This window comes from Microtus oregoni, unplaced genomic scaffold (genome assembly GCF_018167655.1).
Source record: "Microtus oregoni isolate MIOR12 unplaced genomic scaffold, Mior012 000055F_ref0000237, whole genome shotgun sequence".
NCBI classification, from domain to species: domain Eukaryota; kingdom Metazoa; phylum Chordata; class Mammalia; order Rodentia; family Cricetidae; genus Microtus; species Microtus oregoni.
The window spans coordinates 13,689,724-13,707,585 of record NW_024543831.1 but is presented as its reverse complement, the minus strand read 5'-3'; the positions used below and the strand labels follow the sequence as shown (position 1 = coordinate 13,707,585).

The window sequence follows — 17,862 nt, the reverse complement described above, 5'->3', positions numbered from 1 at the left end:
GAACACCAAGACTTCTGCTGGGGTCAGAATTCCCCTCACCCCAACAACTGTGAGGCTACAAGAATCACACTTGGACCTTCACTCTCTCACTGACTTTTTGGTCCCCTGAAAATCCAAAGAGGCAAGAACAGAAGATGGTTTCCTCCGTTATTGCCTGAGCTCCACCTCTGGCCCTGGCCTCAGCTCCTGGTCCTCTAAACAACTACCACCACTCAGCCATGCTGTGGGCCATAGACTGAGGATGCTTTTCAAAGCAGAGGCTCACATGAGGGATGCGGGCTCCTGGAGAGAAAGCAGGAAGGCGCTGGGTGATGCCCTGTGAGCTCTCTAGGGGCAGGGCTAGTGTCCTGGGCTTTCAGCCACACATCCCAGCCCGGGGGCCATGTGGGGCACTAGAGGAAGTAGGAGGGAAAATGAGAGGTTGTGATGGAACCAATAGCGCAGAGTCCACCAGGCTGGAGGCTGGGACTGGAGGAAGCGGGTTTCAAAGGAGTCTTTGTAGAGCTCCGCTGCTCCCCAGCCTGAGGCAAAGAGGGAGGAACCAGCGATGGGGGGTGGGGGGGGGAGCAATTCCAAGAGGCTTTTCTCTGCCTTATAATTTTCCTCCTTGTTCAGATGGGTGGATTTCTAGGCTCTCTCCCACATTCCCCATCCCTTGCTGGCCAGGCCCTCGGGGGTGTGAGATTCCCATCTCAGTGGGCTCAGGCTGGGATAAGGTTAATGGCATGCAAAAGAAAAAGAAGGGACTCCCTGGAGCCCTAGCAGGATCTCCCTGAGACACCTCCCATCTTATAAGTGGGGACACTGAGGCTTAGAGACGACAATTCCCTGTGCAAGGGGTTCGTAGGGACAGGGGTCAGGGCTGAAGTCCCTGGGGGTGTGGTGCCAGAGTTGGGTGATGTGGGTGCCAGCAGGGAGGTGTATGCACACAGAAGTGGTGGCTGCCATCGGAAGTGAAGCATCTGCACTGGCTGTGGTGGGAGGAGGGTGTGAGGCTTGGCATCTTTCCTGGGGAAGACACACTTTTTCCCTTCTTGTCCCCCTGAGGCTCCCTCTGTCAGGGTCGGGTGGAAGTGGGAGGAGCGGAGGACCGGAGGGAACGCATCTGCTTTGGCTGGCAGGGTGAGGAGGCCTGGCTTCTCCTGGAGCAGCTGTGGGTGGGCTCTGGGAGCTGCTGGAAGAGGGAGGGGCTGGCAAGAGGTGGCCCAGTCTTCTCAGAAGCCAGTGATTAAGAGCCAGTCCTGCCCACTGGGATCTTGGAGGTCAGGGAGAGTGGAGAAAAGGGGGTCTAGGAACTAGGCCTGGAGTGTGTGTGTGTGGGGAGCTACTCTGAGAGTGTCTATTGGGCCAAGTCCTCTCACAGGCAGCTCATACAGACATAGACCACAGTGCCACAGACCAGTCATGAGAGTGTGGGTGTTGGGAAGGTATCTCAGAGTTCCCTTGCCTGGCAGGCTGGATTTGGAGATGGAAGGGGTGAGCTGGGATAGGAAACAATGACTGTGGGCCTGGGCAGTTCTGAAGTTAAAGCTTGGTGGCATTTGTGTGCAGAACAGTTCATGTTCCTCGGAACAATCATGTCTAACATTTAGGGAAGAAGAGGGAGAGACCTCCAGATAGATGCTTCTCATCAGGAGCTGGATTAGGGATCATCTGTCTCCTATAACACAGACAGACACACAGGCGGACAGGCAGTGTATGTGTTTGTGTGTGTGATACTAAGCATGTGCTTTACCACTAAGAGACAAGCCTGCATGCTAGAAGCTCTTCAGGGTAAGACCCAGGCTCGTGTCCCCACGTAGGGCACCATGGATATGTAGGTGGAGGGAGCACCATGGACATGTAGGTGGAGGGAGCACCATGGACATGTAGAAGGAGGAAGAACCATGGACATGTAGATGGAAGGAGGATCATGGACATGTAGGTGGAGGGAGCACCATGGACATGTAGTGGAGGAAGGACCAGTAGGCAGAGGAGTAGAGATCAAAAGGAGGTGACATTTGGTCCTATTCAAGAATTTCATTTAAAAAAACTTTATTATTTATTTATTTTATGTGTATGGGTGTTTGCCTTGTTGTATGTCTGGGCACTCATGCATGCAGTCCCTGTGGAGGCCAGAAGAGGGTGTCATATTCCCTGGAACTGAAGTTATAGCCAGCTGTGAGCTGCCATTCAGGTGCTGGAAATCAAACTCATGTCCTCTGGAAAAGAAGTCAGTAGTCCTAACCTCTAAGCCATTTCCTTAGTCCTGGAAATTTCTTCCTTCTTTCCCTCCCTCATTCTCTCCCTCCCTCCCTCCCTCCCCCTCTCTCTTTTCTTTTCTTTTCTTTCTTTTTTTTTTTTTGGGGTTTTCCGAGACAGGGTTTTTCTGTAGCTTGACTAGCTCTTGTAGATCATGCTGGCCTCGAACTCACAGAGATCCACCTGCCTCTGCCTCCCGAGTGCTGGGATTAAAGGTGTGTGCCACCACAGCCTAGCCTGTCTTGGGAATTTCTATCAAGGAGATCTGTCTCAGATGGGCTGAGCAACAAAACATCACAGTGGCCAGTGCCCAGCCGTAGAGTCTGTGGCTAGAAGGTCGGGCCCAGAAATCACGGAGTCAAGGGCTAATCAGGCCATGCACAGAGCCCTGACGGAGGTCTCACATCTCCTGTGGGTCTGCCTCCTGTTGGAGGTGGGTCCCATTGCGTTTCCTGCCACCTGTGGCTCCCAGGAGCTAAATCCTGCTCTTGTTACTATGTGCCCATCTTTTTTTTCTTTCAGTCTCAGGTATGGCCTCTTTTACTGAGCCCCAGGTCCACTACCAGTGGCTCTGGACATCTGGGCCAGTAACCCCCATGTCCAACCCCACTCATAGCAAACAAGGTCATGTTGCCCCAACCTGCACACTGGCCCAGTAAAGTTTCCACTTCCAGCCACGATAGACAGAAGTCTGAGTTCTCCTGGATGCACATATTCCTCCATCCTCACAGCCAAGGAATATCCATTTTCCATCTATCCTGCCTCTGCCTCTAAATTCTCCCTCAAATTAATCTCCCTTCCCATTGTGTCATTCTACAAGGCAGATGGCTACCATCCCGTGCCCACCTAAGCTAGCTTCCTGCCTTCCACTGCAGGTAGTAGCCACAGTTAAACTCATGTGGAAGACCCTGAGTGACCTTGTGCCTGTCCACAGCCTTCATCCTCATCTCCCTTGAACTTAACCATGCGCCAGCCTTGCTGGACCTCAGGCTTTTCTGTCCAGATCTAGCAGACACCCATGCCCTGTCTTGGATCTAGCTCTTTCTTCTTTCTCCCTGAAAACAGACCTCATGCCTCCCTCCCCTTGTCTTACAGCCAAGGCACCCTCCTTTCATTTGGGGCTCAAAGTCACTCAACTGTGGAGAGTTGTGTGCCGTCACTTCTTTTTGTTGACACTGTGATCTCAGGCACAAGGTCACTTGTGTCATCAAGGGAGATGGCAGGGAGGGTGTATAAAGGGTGGCCACATGCCCTCAGGTGGCCCAGGTGGCCCAGGTAGCACCGTGGAGACTGCCTTGAATATTCTCCACTGTGTCTCACCTCTAACCTCCTTTCCAGCCCTGCTAACCACCTAAGGGGCCTAGACACAGTGACTGAGGAAGGGTGGGAGACTGTTCCAGCCAGGGAGTGCTTTTCTGGCCATGGTAACCCAGTCTGACGCTTGTTTTTAAAGAAAATAGACTGTGAGCCCCTATTTATAGCTGGAGGCATAGCCACAGACAGAGGATAGGATTTGAAGTTGTGCAGGCCCTTGCTCCGGCAGTGCTCAAGGAGGGGCCATTCCCAGGCCCCCTCCCCATTCCCCAGGCTCTGAGGAAGTGTCTGTGGGATCCTGACATTCCCTGGGACAGGATGTCGTCTATGCTTTGGGCTAGGGGACAGGGCCTGGGTGAGGGGGATGGAAAATTTCTCTCGGGATTATTGGTCTCCAGGGCCCAGACTCCCATTTGGGAATGGGTGGATGTGGGTCTATTTTGTCTACTAAGAATACGGAGGAGCATCTAGGGGGTGCCATCTTCAGAGGGAGCACTTCAGACTGTCATCCAAACTGGGTAGAGGATGACAGAAAGAAAGTGCTGGACCAGAGGGGGAGAGGCAAAGATGCAGAGCTAGCAATGGAGAAGGAGGAGATGGAGAGAGAGGAATCACAGATATGGGAGAAATTGAGAGAGCCAGTCAGGGACAGGGATGGTCAAGATGGAGAAGCAGAGATGGGGTGGAAAGAGTCTGGGAGAGACAGCAGCATCCCAGTGGTAGGCAGGAGCAACAGGGGAAGCCACAAGCGGGCATTTCAGGCACAGTGTGCGACCTGAGCTGGAACCAAATAGGCCAGGGCAATAGTGGACATCTCCGTGACCTTCACTCTAGAAGCCAGGCCTTCTCACTCATCCCTAGACCCTGGGCTTGGGGACCCCTCTCTGGTTCTCTGAGTGTACAAGACCAGGTCTGGTGGAAGGGCAATAAAAAGGCAGGGCCTCTGGGGTCAGCTGCACCTTAGGCTTACTAGAGAGTGCGCTTCCCAGTCCTGAGAGGTTCCAAGCCAAAGCAGCAGGGACAGCCACCTGCTGCCAGTTGCTATGCAGGCGCTGTCACCGCTGTCACCGTTGTTCTTATTAGGGGCTACGGGCTGGCTGCAGCTTGGGCATGTGTCATGCAGCCATAGCCACAACCGGTGACTCAGACAGTTAAAAAAAGGAGCAGTCCCGAGCAGTGACTCAACTGGCTCTGGAGGGGCTGGGTGGGTCTGGCTGGGACAAAATGGGGTGGTCGGAGTTTATTTTTGGCAGGGTGGGGCCAAGCTAGGGGGTGGAAGATGGGAACCCGGGGGTGGAGGGAAGCGCTCATTCTGGGAGAGCCCCAGGGTCTGGGGCTAACTTTGGGAAGTGATTCCCAATGCCAGAGAACACTGGCTCATCAGTGCCCTGAAGCCCATCTTACTGTGTGGCCCAGGACAAGCAGCTAGCTAGAAGCTGAGCCCCCATCTCATTCTTAAGACCTTGGATTCAGAACTGGGAGATTAAAGTTCCCAGGCAGCGGCACAGAGAGGGACAGGGGTCTGTTGAAGGCTACACAGCAGGGTCAGATATTGCAACCTGTCGCATAGTAAACATAGGCTCAAGTCCCCTACCTCTCTCTCAGATGTCACTAATTGGAGGAAGAAATCTCCATCTCACTCCCTATTTCTAGAAGGGCTCAGCTGGGCTGCAGATGGGTGACCAGAAGCCCACGGGCCCCAGATGCCTGGAGACAGAAACAGCCAGGAGTAGGCGCCTGGATTCTATTAGCACATCCGGGGAGCTAGCCTGCCCTTTCCCAATGCGCTATGAAATGAAGGCAGAGGTATCCACACAGTAGGATCTCAACCCAAGACTTAGGATTGGGTAGTCCTTCTTTCCAAGGGTTCTTCTGGAGTCACAGTGCTGGACTTCACACCCTGTAGACCTCTCTGGAAATTAACTTCTCACCTGTCCTCATGGGGCTCACACACGGACATCACCAACATCCCAGAGATTTCTTTTCAACTTCTCTCAGCCTGCATTTCTGCCCGTTGCTATGTAGCTACCACTGCTGATTACAAGTGGTTAGTGGCCCTGTGGTACTCTGATGTCAAGCCACTTTATGTCAAGGTCATTGGGCTCTTGTCAGAATTGGACAGTGTATCAAGAAAAGCCCTGTGGGGTTGGCAGAGGGCAAGAAAACGACAGGCTTCTGGGGTCCCCTGCTCATAAACAGTACTGGGGCCATTTTTCCCTGCCCACTTGCTTTCTCTGGGCCTGGGGTTTGAGCACCTTTGGACACTCACTTGGCATCCTCTGACTGAGTTTCAGTTGCATGCCAGCTTAGGGTACCTTGTTCAGGGCTCTCAGCTAGTGGGAAGCAGGCTCTGGGCACTCAGGAGGGGCCTTCTGCTCCTGTAGGTGAGCAGGGCAGAACCTGAGCCCTCAAGCAGGATAGATGTGGAGCCCTGTCTCCACTTTGTGAAGGGTCCTGGCCTGGGGGTGCGGTGAGTGGGCAGCAGTAGACTGGCAGCCTTCGCTGAGTCCTTGCCTTGGAACCTTTCCTGAGCAGAAGCACCTCACAGCTGAGCCACCCACACCAGAAAGACAGGAGGAACGAATACCAGCAACCTCGGGCACAAGGGCCCACAGACCGTTTGTTTATTCCAGGCTTCGGTCTGGCTTCATTGTCTTTAACACATGTGAGAAGCAGGAATTATTCTTTCCTGTTTTATAAAGGACTAACTGGAGGCTCAGAGGGGGCCAAGCCAAGGTCACACGAGAGTGTTAGAGCTGGAATCTCCTCCCAGATGAGCGCTCTAACACTATGTTTGTAACCACTGTGCCTAGCCTCTTGCCTCCCCATAGAAGGTCCAGCCCAGGGCTGAGAGCAGGAAAGGTGGGGGTTGAGTCAAAATGAGAATAGGAAAGGAACTCATCCATAGCCCAGAGACTCCCCAAAATGGTGATTTGTTCTCCCTCTGCCAGAAGGGGGTGGGGAGGCAAGGCTGCCTTGCCCCAGCTGCAGCAGGGAGGAACTCTCCTCGTGGGAATCAGCATCCTGGGCCCATTGATATTTATAGCTGCCCCCTCCTGAAATGTGGGCGGGGAAGGGTTTGCTCTTAGGTGGGAACGGAAGTTGGTCTCCTCTCCCCAGTCTCCTCTGCTCCCCAGAGAGCAGATTGGCCCAGACTTAGTCAGAGGTCCTTCCTGGGCCAGGGTGTGTGTCTTGAATTGGGGGACTTCCCCTAGGGCTTGCCGGCTTGGAACCTGGACCTTGTTCTTGCCAGAGCCCACGGAACAATGCACTGTGTGTGTGTATGTGTACATGTGGGCACACACATGTTCACGCACGCACACTTGCTGAGTGTCTATCCCTGGGTCAGGAGACAGAGGGACGGTGAAAGTAGGTTGCTTTATACAGGGCCCCAAGAGAAAAGCTTACTAGGCTATAGGTCTCAGAGCCATTAGCGGTAAAAAGACTTTTTACCATAAGTGGTAAAAAGGGGCCGTGGTGATGAAGCTCAAAGGATTGGGGAAGGGAAGTCCAGTTGTGGAGACCAGCTGGGGCAGATGTGGAAGGGTGCTGGGAACAGCAGATGCTAACTGGCTGGCTCAGTCAGATACTAGGACATGATTCACCTTGACCTTGGAGGCTGCTGCACTGTAGGGAGGGAAGGGCACAGGGTAGCGATGGTGTGGGGTCTGCTGGCAGTGAGACAATGACGCTTTTGCCCACTTGAATGTTCAGGAATCCTATTTGATTGTAGGAGTGGCGGAGTGGGAGTATAAGACAGGAGAAACCTCAGAGTCTGGGTGTAAGGAGGCTGTGTTCAGGGGCTCATCCCTGACTTCAGGCTTCCTGCTCAACTGCCCGGAGAAGGACTCCACGGGAAACCCCACAATCAGTCTTGAGTGGGATTCTTTGAAGTAGCTTCAATGTCTCTCTCTCTTTCTCTCTCCTCCTCTCTCTTTTCTCTCTGCCATAGAATCTTCTATTAAAACAGAATATTTTTGTTTTGTTTTTTGACACAGGATCTCACTCACTATTGAGTCTAGAATGTTTAAGGGCCTTAGACTCACTATTTAGCCAAGAATGACCTTGAAATCCAGATCCTTCTGCTTCTATCGCCAAGTCTTGGGATAACAGGTGCATGCCATCACACTCAGTGTATGTGGGTCTGTTGGGGACTGAACCCAGGGCTTCACACATGCTAGACAAGCTGCCAAAGAAGCTGCATCGCTAGCCTAACATTATACCATCATCATCATCACCACCACCACCATCATCATCCTCATCACCACCATCATCATCACCATCACCATCATCATCATCATCAATTTTGAGACAGGGTCTTGCTATATAGCCTAGGCTGGACATGAACATTCAATCTCACTTCTTCCTCTTGAGTACAGGGATTATAGTAATGTGCTATCACTCCTGGCAAAAAGGACATAAAACTCAATCTATAAACATTTGTTCAGGAAGCTGCTCCATGTGCACTGGGTCAGACAGGCATCTCATAGTCCCAGAATCATATAATTCCAGGTGGGCTGCAGTGTGACCCCTGGGGGCACTTTGAGGCACATTTTGAAATCCCTGGTCAGCACAGTGACCTCCACAGCCCCCAGTGGAACACCCCTGCGCTCAGTTATGTGTTCAAGAGCCAGGAAGAAGGAGATGAGACATCTGCTCCCACGGGGCTGCTGCTCCTATGGGTGACATGCCAGGGAATAAGGACAAAGGGCAGGGAGGCCTGGCCCCCAATCTACTAAGGAAGCACTGTGTGATTCCAGAGCAAGCATCCTCTTGAGCCCTGCTGTGACCCACTTGGGGCTGGTCTAGAGTCAGTTTCTGCTGTTAGGTCTGTGGAGGCAGAGGGGGTGGGGACATACTGAAACATTTAAGTAAGCATGAGCCATGGCTGGCAGCCTGGCTAATGCACACCAGAGTTGGCAGAGCGGGCTCCTGCACAGGCTTTGAGGCAGCAGGCGTGGGCAGGCACTGAGTGAGAGGGACTGGTCAACAAGACAGGCACTGATCTTGGCCAGGGCCACCCACGCTACCTCCAGAACATGGGCGATCCACACCACTAAGCCACCTTGACAGCAGCCCCAGGCTACAACCTATATCAGAGACAAATGTGTGGCTTCCTTTGCTGCCCTAGCTGGGAGTAGGTGGAGGCTTTTAATGGAGGATTTGCTATGAGGCAGGAGGGCTTGGAAAGGTGGGAACAATTGCTGGAGGGACCTGCACTTCTCTAGAAGATATCCCTCTTCTTGTGGGGTGGGGCCCTGAGGTCACTAGTGGATACCTCTACCCTGCTGGCCTGATCTGGGACGGCCCACTCTGTTGGAATGAATGAGAATGCCTTGAGTGATTGGGGGAGTCCTTACTTCTCTCTGAACCCTGTTTCCTCCTCTATAAAATGGGATGATTTCCGTCCAGCACCCAACAGGGCTGGCTCTGGGAGAAAATGATCAGGCTGCATGATGAGCTGGCTTTACTCTCTTCCTGTTAGGAGATTTGGGTTCTGCTGGTGGCCAGAGGGCTAAGGAACCCTGCCCTAGAAAGGATCTGAACACGCAACTATTGGTGCTGATCCAGTTAATGCCCAGATTCCTTGCAGACCCACCTTGTCTGCACTTAGAGCAAGAGTTTTATCTCTGGCAGGCTTTGCAGAATTGACATAGGCTGGGGCAGAGGGCATGCCGGAGGGGCTCTGGACATGGCCAGCATTTGTCGGGGAGTTAGTAAGACAGAGAACCAAAGAGGAAGCAGACCTAAATCCTAGCAAATAGGACCCTAATTTATCTGCTCCTGGTCTTGACCAGGAGGTACAGCTCTGCCCTGCCCGACCCTCACGTCCCCCAAGGTACCACCCAAGCCCAGGTCTGTCTGGTAGAGGGCTGGAGGAGGCAGCAGCTACTCCTGACCTTACTGCCTCTGTCACGCTCTGTGAGAGCAGTCAGATACCACCATGGCCTGCGCTTGTGGGTCCTCATGTGCGCGCCCCATCTGTGTGCTCCAGTGAACAAGCAAGCATGGACGTCAGGGATATCCAAGTCCCCCTCCCCTACCCCATCCTGGGCAGCATGCCCAGTTCCCAGAGAGCCTATACACTTCCTGTGTGAGCACCACACATGCCTGTTCCTTTCCCTGTGGCCCTCTCTTCTTCTGGTCCAAGCAACCAGCAGCCTGGCCCACCTGGCATGGCTTACCCTCCCCCATAGCCCTCCCCAGTCAGGCACTGCTAAAAGGCTCTTCTTGTCCTGCCTGGGCATGCGGACACTGGGAGCGGGAGCTCAGTTATGTTTGGTTCTGGGGCAGCTTTTCTAGAGTCTGGGTGGGCTGGGTTAAGGCCCTGGCCTCTGCCCTGCCTCAGAGATCCGGGCCAGCGCGCACAGTGCGGACACAAGGTTCATCTGTCTCCACGCCACTGATGCCCTGCAAATCACTCTCCGAGCCAACAGAATCAATCCACTCTGACTCTCTTTCTAGTATCTGGGTCCCGGAGCACCGCTGTCTTAAATGCTCCATCTCTTCAGATCCCCGTCCAGATAATCCTGACTGCTTCCGCTATGTAGGCCCACCTCAGGCCCTTATATCCCAGGTAAGGCCGGACCAGAGAAGAGGTATGAGAGTCAATGTCCTCAGAGCTGTACCCTGACACACCCCAGGTGCTGAGTTAGAGCCAAGCCTTCTTGTACTGGAAAGCCACCTTCTGTCTCCCAGCCTGTCTTTCGGACATCACTTTCACCTGGCCTCTGGTCCTTTGCCGAGGGCCTCCCACAGAGCTCAGAAAAGTGGACTCCATTTCTTCCTTTGGGCTCTTCTTGGGCATCTGGGGTTCTGCAAAGGCCTTAGACTTTGGCTTCCTCTCTGGGGGCTCATTTCTCCTGTCTGTACAGTTGAGACATTGCCCCAAATGGTTGCCAAGAAAACTTGCCTTCCAGATCCCATGACCTGGATACTCTGGAATGCTGATAGGGTGCAGGGGAGCCACCCAAGTGTGCCCTGGCTGGGACAAGAGAACTCAAGTACCTCCAAGAGAGGTGTTGTAGTGACACTTTCCTCAGGCAGAGCCCAGGATGGGTCTGGTCAATTTGACTCCATGGGTCATGAAAGCCAGGCAGCATGGGATAGCTGGAGGCCCCACAAACAGAAATCAGCCTGGGGAAGAAACACAGCCACCCCCTCCCCCGGACTCCTGATATTGGGCCGTGAGTTCAGCTCCCACGTATAAACCTCCTAGACAGTGTTGCGGTAACAGAGTTGGGTGTGCTATGCAGAAGCTCTGTCTGGCATAGGGGAGAATATCAGCTATTTCATCCCTCCCCCCTGCTCAGATTCTTGCTGAATCCAGGATGGTCTCTTGTTAGGCATAGGCACCAGGCTGCTCCCTGCGCTGTACCTGTACCCTCTTCTCCTTACCAACAGTGCCTAGGCTATGGGCTTCATTTTGCCATTTAAGGATTCTGTGTCCCAGCCCAATGGCTCTTCCTGTCCTGTGCTCAAAATACGCCTTCCAGTCACGCTGGTCTTTCTATTTCAACACCCTGTTACACCCACCTCCTGCCCCTGTCCAGGCTGAGGACCGCAGACAGGAGTGCAGACTCCTTTCCCACTCTCCAGGGCCGAGTCAAGGACAGCTGGCCCACCCATCTTGCATCTGATTTCTTCCACACCTTGCATGTGGATCTTTCTCTACACAATTAGAAACTGCTCTTTGAATTTTACTTCATTTTTCTAACTCCTGAATTAACACAAATTATCTCCATTTTCCCCCTTCGTCTTCCCCCTTTTCTCTTTCACCCCTCTTCTTCCTTTCCACCCTGCACTTTTTTATTTTTTGTTTGTCTTTGAGGTAGGGTCTCACTCTAGCTGAGACGGGTCTGCAACCCATTCTGAAGCCCAGGCTGGCCTTGAACCCACAGTGCAATCCTTTAACTTCAGCCTCCCCAGTGCTGGCATTGCAGGCATGCAATGCCACACCCTGGTTCAGCTTGCCCATCTCTGCGCAGCCCTAGTGCTGTGTCTCACATTGTCAGTGCTAAGATGATGTCTGGGAATTGTTCTCAGTTGAAGCCCATGTAGGTAGGGGCTGCTGGGAACAACCTCTTGGCTGGAAATTGGGGCCTGGATGAGCCGAACCCCCAGCTACCTCAGGTGTTCCCTTTTCAGGTCTCTCAGCTCTGTTCGCCACCAGGGTTGTGGAATTTTAGAAAGCAAAGTCTGTGAAGCAGAAATGGTGAGCCTGTATCTACCCATGAGTCACGTTAGTGCAGGGGGTCCCTCTCTGACTCATTCCCTTCGGGGTGCCTTGTGATCCCCTTCTTCAGAGCTGGTTTCCCCCATCGGATGAAAAGGGTGTGGCCTGGGTCCCTGGAAGGGAGACTCGAGTTCCTTCTCTGCTCTTAGTTGCCCTTGGAAATGGTCCTGAAGGAGGTAGGCTGAAGGCCTGATTCATACATGGGTAGTGGTGACTGATGGGCCCTGAGGCTGCAGATCTCATGGCACCTCAGCCCTCGTCTACAGCAAAGGAAGAATGCTGTAATGCTGGAGTTCCTGGCTCTGTGACAGAGGCGGGGTGCACTAGCACCTCTCAGAAGGTACACTTCCATTCAGTCTGCTGGTCAGGCACCACAGCTAGGGACAGGGGGTGTGGCATGGGGTGCCCCAGGGCTGAGATATCTGAGGGGTAGAAGCCTTGACTCTGGGACCTGAAGAGGGGGTGGTTCTGTCTGTCACCAACCAGGTCCTTTCAGTGAGGAAAGCAGTGATGGGGGGAAAAAGACATAAGGGTGGGTGTAGGTAGAGGCAGAAGCCAGCCAGCCCTGGCATGAAAGGCGGGGTGCAGAGCTATGAAAGGGTCCAGAGGCTAGGCACTGAGAGGAGGCCATGGCAGAGGTGTGCTGGGTACACACAGGGTTTTGTGCATGAAGCCTCCTCTTCACTTCCCACCGCACAACACTCCCCGTTTCTGGCTCAGGGTATCTGTGTTCAGGATGCCCACTTATTACTGCCACTGGGTGCTCTTTAAGTACCGCTAGGGTCACCCCAAACCTGTCTGGCAAAGAGATTGGATAGCACTGAGGTGGCCTGAGTGACCCGGACAATCTGGGTGGGCAGAACCACGCCCTTGGCAATCTGACTCCAGGGGCCCCTTTCCTCGGGTCTGACTTTCTAGGGTCAAGAAAGTCAGACAACCTGGGATAGCTGGAGTCCCGATAAACAGAGATCAAAGCTTTTCTCCCAGACCCTCAGGTTGGGGAAGAAGTACGGGCCCTTGGACTCTTGATCCTGGCCTGTGAGTGCAGTCTCCACATAGATCCCCTAGGCTGGGTCAGGGTCTCAGCCCCTCACTCACCGGGAGATGCAGATCTAACCAGCAGGGCCAAAGTAAGAGCCAGGGTCAGGGCTGGAGCTGACAGCGGGTGTCCTGGGCCGAGAAGCATCGCGGCGGGCTGGGTGTCTGGACTTGAAAGGCTAGGGAACAGAGCGTGCCGAGTCTGGACAGCAGCGAGTCTCCAGTCGTAAGTCGAGGGAGCAGGGCTCCTCGCGCGGGCTAGGAGGCAAGGGCTGTCCGGTACTTAACTCCGGGGGCGGGGCAGGCGCCGACCCGCGCTTGCTTTTCGGGCGGGGGTTCCCGATGTCTGCTCCCACCCCCAACCTTCTTAAAGGGGCCGTTCTGGGCTCCTGCTCTCGGTCAGGGTTGAAGAACTTTTACCGCGAAGGCAGACTCATGCCCTGTTTTAAGGATTTGGGACAAAGTGTCTGAGACTTTAGACCCCCCAGAACACTGTGGGCAGGAATCGCTTAAGAATGGGAAAGGAAGTGTGAGCTGCAAGTCCTCTTCTGCCCTTGAGGGAATGGTGAGGGTTTAGCTGCCCCCACCGTCACAGGACTCTGAGGATTCCACTGAGCGGACCGCTAGACAGGACCCTGAGTTTGGTCTCCTCTTTCAACAAACTGTACTTTCTCTGCCTGTAAAGACTACGGATCTCGACCCTACGGTTAGCTCAGTCCGATCATAACATATGTTTCAAAACAACCCTCAAGGCGGGGGTTGAGCACCCTTCCCTCATTCTGTCTAGGAGGAGCCCAGCTCAGAGTTCAGGGTCAAAGGCAGGTGCCTGGCCTTTCCTGCCAGGAGCACAGGCCTCTTGACCTAAGAATCTGGGTGTTTTCCCTCGCCCCACTGCCTCCTGGAAATCTGGCCCTGGATTTAGCTCCTACCTAACAGCTTCAGGCTGGGGCCTTCTCCTCCTGGCTCCATCCCAGGCAAAAGCCTGCCTAGTCCCAACCAAGAGCTGGAAAAAGCGGAGTATTGTGGCCTTTCCCAGTGCCTGTGTTTCGCCAGCCCCAGCTGCAACGGGACCCGGCTTAGGTTTCTCCAGTGTCCGAAGGTACCCCTGTACCTCTCCTCTGTCACACATGTCCCTCCGCTGGGTTCCTTGCTGCAGCCCACGCTCCACTGTACACCCTCGTCCCAATCCTTGTCCCCAAGCAGCAGTCAGATCGAGTACATTTCATAACTTTCCACAGAACCCAGCCCCACGAATGGAGAATCTGAGGCTGAGCGAGATGAAAGGGGTGAGTAAGTTGGTCTGGGCTAGTGTGAATTTATAAGGATTAAGTGTTTTAGTATGTTTCAAATGCCTACCCCAGGGGCTGGCATACAGTAGGTGCATCTATTTGTCTTGTATCCCCTTTTCATTCTGTACATTCCAGCACTTCACAGTTTGTATACAACTTACTCACCTCCCCCGACCCCATGGAGTATCCTCTGTGAACCTTCAACTTTCCCCTCAAGAGGCAGTTGTTTGTGTATAGTAGGTGTTCAATAAGTATCCGCTAAAACTGGCTAAGGTGCTATTTGTTACTATTTTACAGGGACTTTGACAAACTTAAGAACTATCCAGGCACCCTAGGTAGGTGAGGCCTTGAGTCCTCCTCTCTTGTTTTCCTTTTCTGAGTCAGCCAGGCACTTGGTCCTCATCAGGGGCCAATTACTGTCCAAATATGGATCCAGGGTTGGGGAGCCGAGGCTTCTGGGAATGTTCAGGGAAAAGAGTTTTAAGAATGAAAGGGAAAGGAGGTGTCTGCCTTTTTATGAATTAGAAACTTGAGGGGAGGTTCGCACTGGTCCCACACCGCCCGTCTTCTCCCATCTTGCTTGGCCCCTACCCACAGATTTCGTTGCCCCCCTCCCCCACCAGGAATCATTTGCCTGGGGATCCTTCAGACAAGTAGCTGCTGCCCATCTCAAGGCTGAGATTTAAGACAGGATGAGCTCAGAGCCTTCCCCAGCCCCAGTTGGGGCTGGGAGACACAGACCCGAAGAAGAATGCAGCAGGCACTGCGTTCATGACCCAGCTTGTACATCTCTCCTGGGGGTTCCCAGTTTGTACAGCACTCACCAAGGGAAATAACTAGGCGGTAGAACACTTGTCTAGCATACACAAGGCCCTAGATTCAACCTTTATAACTGGGATGGTGGGGAGGGAGATGTAGTTTTATTGGTAGAGTTCCTGTCCAGCATATAAAAGCCCTGGGATTGCTCTGCAACACAGCATAAAAACTGGGCACGGGACTAAAGAGATAGCTCAGCAATTAAGAGTCCTTTCTGCCCTTGCAGAGGACCTGAGTTGATTCCCAGCACTCGAATTGAGTGGCTCACAACTAACTGTACCTCCAGCTCCAGCGTCTCTGATAATCTTATAGTCTCCATGGGTACCTGCATACACGTCATACATTCACGTAAATACGCACAAAATAAAATTCATTAAAAAAAAACTGGATATGGTGACATAAGCCTTTAATCCTAACACTGGGGTAGAAGTAGGAGAATCGGAAATGCAAGTCATTTGCAACTACAAAGTTAGTTCCTGGGGTGGAGGGTGTGGGAGAGAGATTAAGAATTATTCACCTGAGATCTTGACACCTTTGGAAATAAGTCTGTTTTCAGATGAAAGAGAAAGCTGCGGCTCTGAAGCTGAAGGGTCACTGGGGCTCTGGGCAGACAGGTTTGACCTCTGTTAGTCTGTAGCATGAGACTTGAACCCTGGACTGAAGCTTTAGAAAGGCTAATCATCTCCCACTGACTCAGAGCTGTGCTCTTGGATGTGGCTAATGCCAGCTCTTCCGTTGTCCTCACCCCAGCCTCTAGGGCATGCCTGTCCTGAGCAGAGCTGACCCAAACCTCCCTGGCATTCTCAAGGTTGACTTTTGCCTCCATTCTGCCTGCTAACCTTTGCCATGACTTTCCTCGAGTTGGGCTGACCAGACATCCACAGGCAGCTTCTGTTGCCCCTACCTCCTTGGTCACATCTTTTCCCCTCAGGAAGCCCTCTCTGGCCTCTTTTCCCCACACTGAGCTTTCTGTGTAGACTCCATAGAGTCTTCTCTCTAGTTAGACTGATGGGATGCGAGGGTAACTCAGTGCTTTTCCCACCCCCTACAGTGACACCTTTTTCACAGGACAGGACACCCAAGCAGACAAGGAAAGAGGATGGCTCAGAACGTTCCACCTATAATGTAAGTCAGAGGGTTACAAATTCTCTGAAGTTTCAATGATCTGTAGTATATGTCTCTGTTTCCCTAAGAACTCTAGGGGAACGAGACAACAGACACCTAACGACTTCTACTCCCCACCAATGTTTAGCCCTGCAGATTGGCCAAGCTCTTTTGGTTACTTTTACTGTCCCCCATCCCCAGTGCATCTGGGACTAAGCATGCCAGCGCTGGGAATGGCTGCAGCCCCACCCTGCCCTCAGCCTGGGTGTTATGCACCCTGACCAACTGGCTCCACCCAAGGAGCCTGTGGCCAAAGCCAGCCTGCTGGTAAATGGCGTGTGCTTGTGCCCTCAAAGGGGCGGTGTCTGTGCCGCGCTGTGCTTCAACTGGGCCCTGCCCTTAGGGAATTGGCCCTCTGCCATGAAGGACACAGAGCACAGACTACCCTGTGCAAGGGGACATGGGCTTTAGGTATTGGTTCCTTGGCTCTGTAGTTTCATAATCAGGAACTCCTCTGCAGAGCCTCAGGCGAAGCCTCTGTTAGGAGTGGTCTTGCTCCGGCTTCTGGCCCAGGAGCTGGTGGGGCTCCTCCAAGTGCAGGCAGCCAGACTCCAGCGGGCAGGAGCAGTTAGTCCCAACAATTACACAATTCAGAAGCTGAAAAGTTGTCTTTGCTGCTTTGGGAGCAAGGTTGTGGATGGGAGGCCAATGGGAAACATTGCTTGTCCAATCCCTGGGAGGGGGGCTCTGGGCCACGCCTATGCCATATTTGGGGCTATGGGGTGGGGACAGAAGTGGTCTACCCTCTCAGGGCCTCTCAGGTTCCCCAGAGCAGGCTCTCCCCCTGCCATACCATGTCCACAAAGGCTGTGGCTTCAGTGGTTGTGACCAGCTGGCCACAGCTGACTCCTCTGGGATGTGCTATTTCTAAATATTAGTTCATGCTGTTAACCCTTGCTGTGCTGTATGCTGTTAGCCCTTGCTGTGCTGTTCTGATGGACAGTGACCACCTGCAGAGACAGCCTCTGGGAGGGGGGCTGAATGGGCCCCAGCTAGGTGGAAAATCTGTGCGTGTACTCGCTCAGGGTCCGGCATGCGTTGGGCACCTTTGAGGGGTTCGGCTGGGTTTCTTGGAAGGATGAGAAATACCTGCTTGGGCCTGGGACCAACACTTGCAACGGCTTTAGATGTGGGTCTGAGCTGGCGGCCCGGGTAGGGCAATGGAAAGAATGTGGGGTGAGGAGCCAGCAGCAGGGTCTTGCCAACCCTTTTCTGTGTGCCTTGGATGAGTCACGTCACCTATCTGTGCTTTCCCCTCCTCTGTACAGAGCCACCATAATCCTGGGCTGATGGTCTCTCGCTGAGACAGGGAGGCTTTGCAAACCCAAGGGCAGAGCCTGGAGCGCCTCACTCTTTGTTTATGACTTTCAGGATTCCTTTAGGAGAGGGACCTGGAGCAAGCTGGTGGGGCTACACCCTGTCTGGAGCTTGTACGCTACACAAACCTGCACAGCCTGGGCTGTGGCCATTCCTGGTGCATTGACTACTTGTCCTAGTGAAAATCCTCCTGGAGGAGCCGGGGAGAAGACTGAGTGCATGTGAGGACCTGAGTTTTTATCCGCGGTACCCATGCAGAAAGCTAAGAATGACCTAGCCTGTAATCCCAGATCTGGGAGGTAGATATAGGCAGTTTCTGGGAGTTTGTTGGCTAGCCAGTTTGTTTTAAAACTGGGAGCTCTGCATTTGGTGAAAGACTCTGTCTCAAAAATAAGGTGGAGAGAGGTCTGGAGAGATGGCTTAGCTGATAAGAATGTGCATCACTCT

At 53.2% G+C, this 17,862-nt stretch overlaps 1 protein-coding gene and 1 long non-coding RNA gene across 2 annotated transcripts in view; one reads left to right on the top strand and one right to left on the bottom strand.

The window, feature by feature from the left end:
* The window catches only part of Cspg4 (chondroitin sulfate proteoglycan 4), a 35,634-nt gene extending 22,575 nt beyond the window's left edge, over nt 1-13,059 (bottom strand). The window contains exon 1 of the mRNA XM_041638632.1: nt 12,890-13,059. Within this exon, the coding sequence (XP_041494566.1) occupies nt 12,890-12,977 (88 nt within the window). The 5' untranslated portion in view covers nt 12,978-13,059. The remainder of the gene's footprint in view (nt 1-12,889) is intronic.
* A 1,382-nt stretch (nt 13,060-14,441) lies between these two features.
* Nucleotides 14,442-17,481, top strand: LOC121438243. Its single transcript, XR_005973082.1, has 4 exons — nt 14,442-14,453; nt 15,480-15,548; nt 16,003-16,059; nt 17,470-17,481. It is a non-coding gene; the product is annotated as an uncharacterized LOC121438243 (long non-coding RNA).
* Nucleotides 17,482-17,862: the final 381 nt, after the last annotated feature.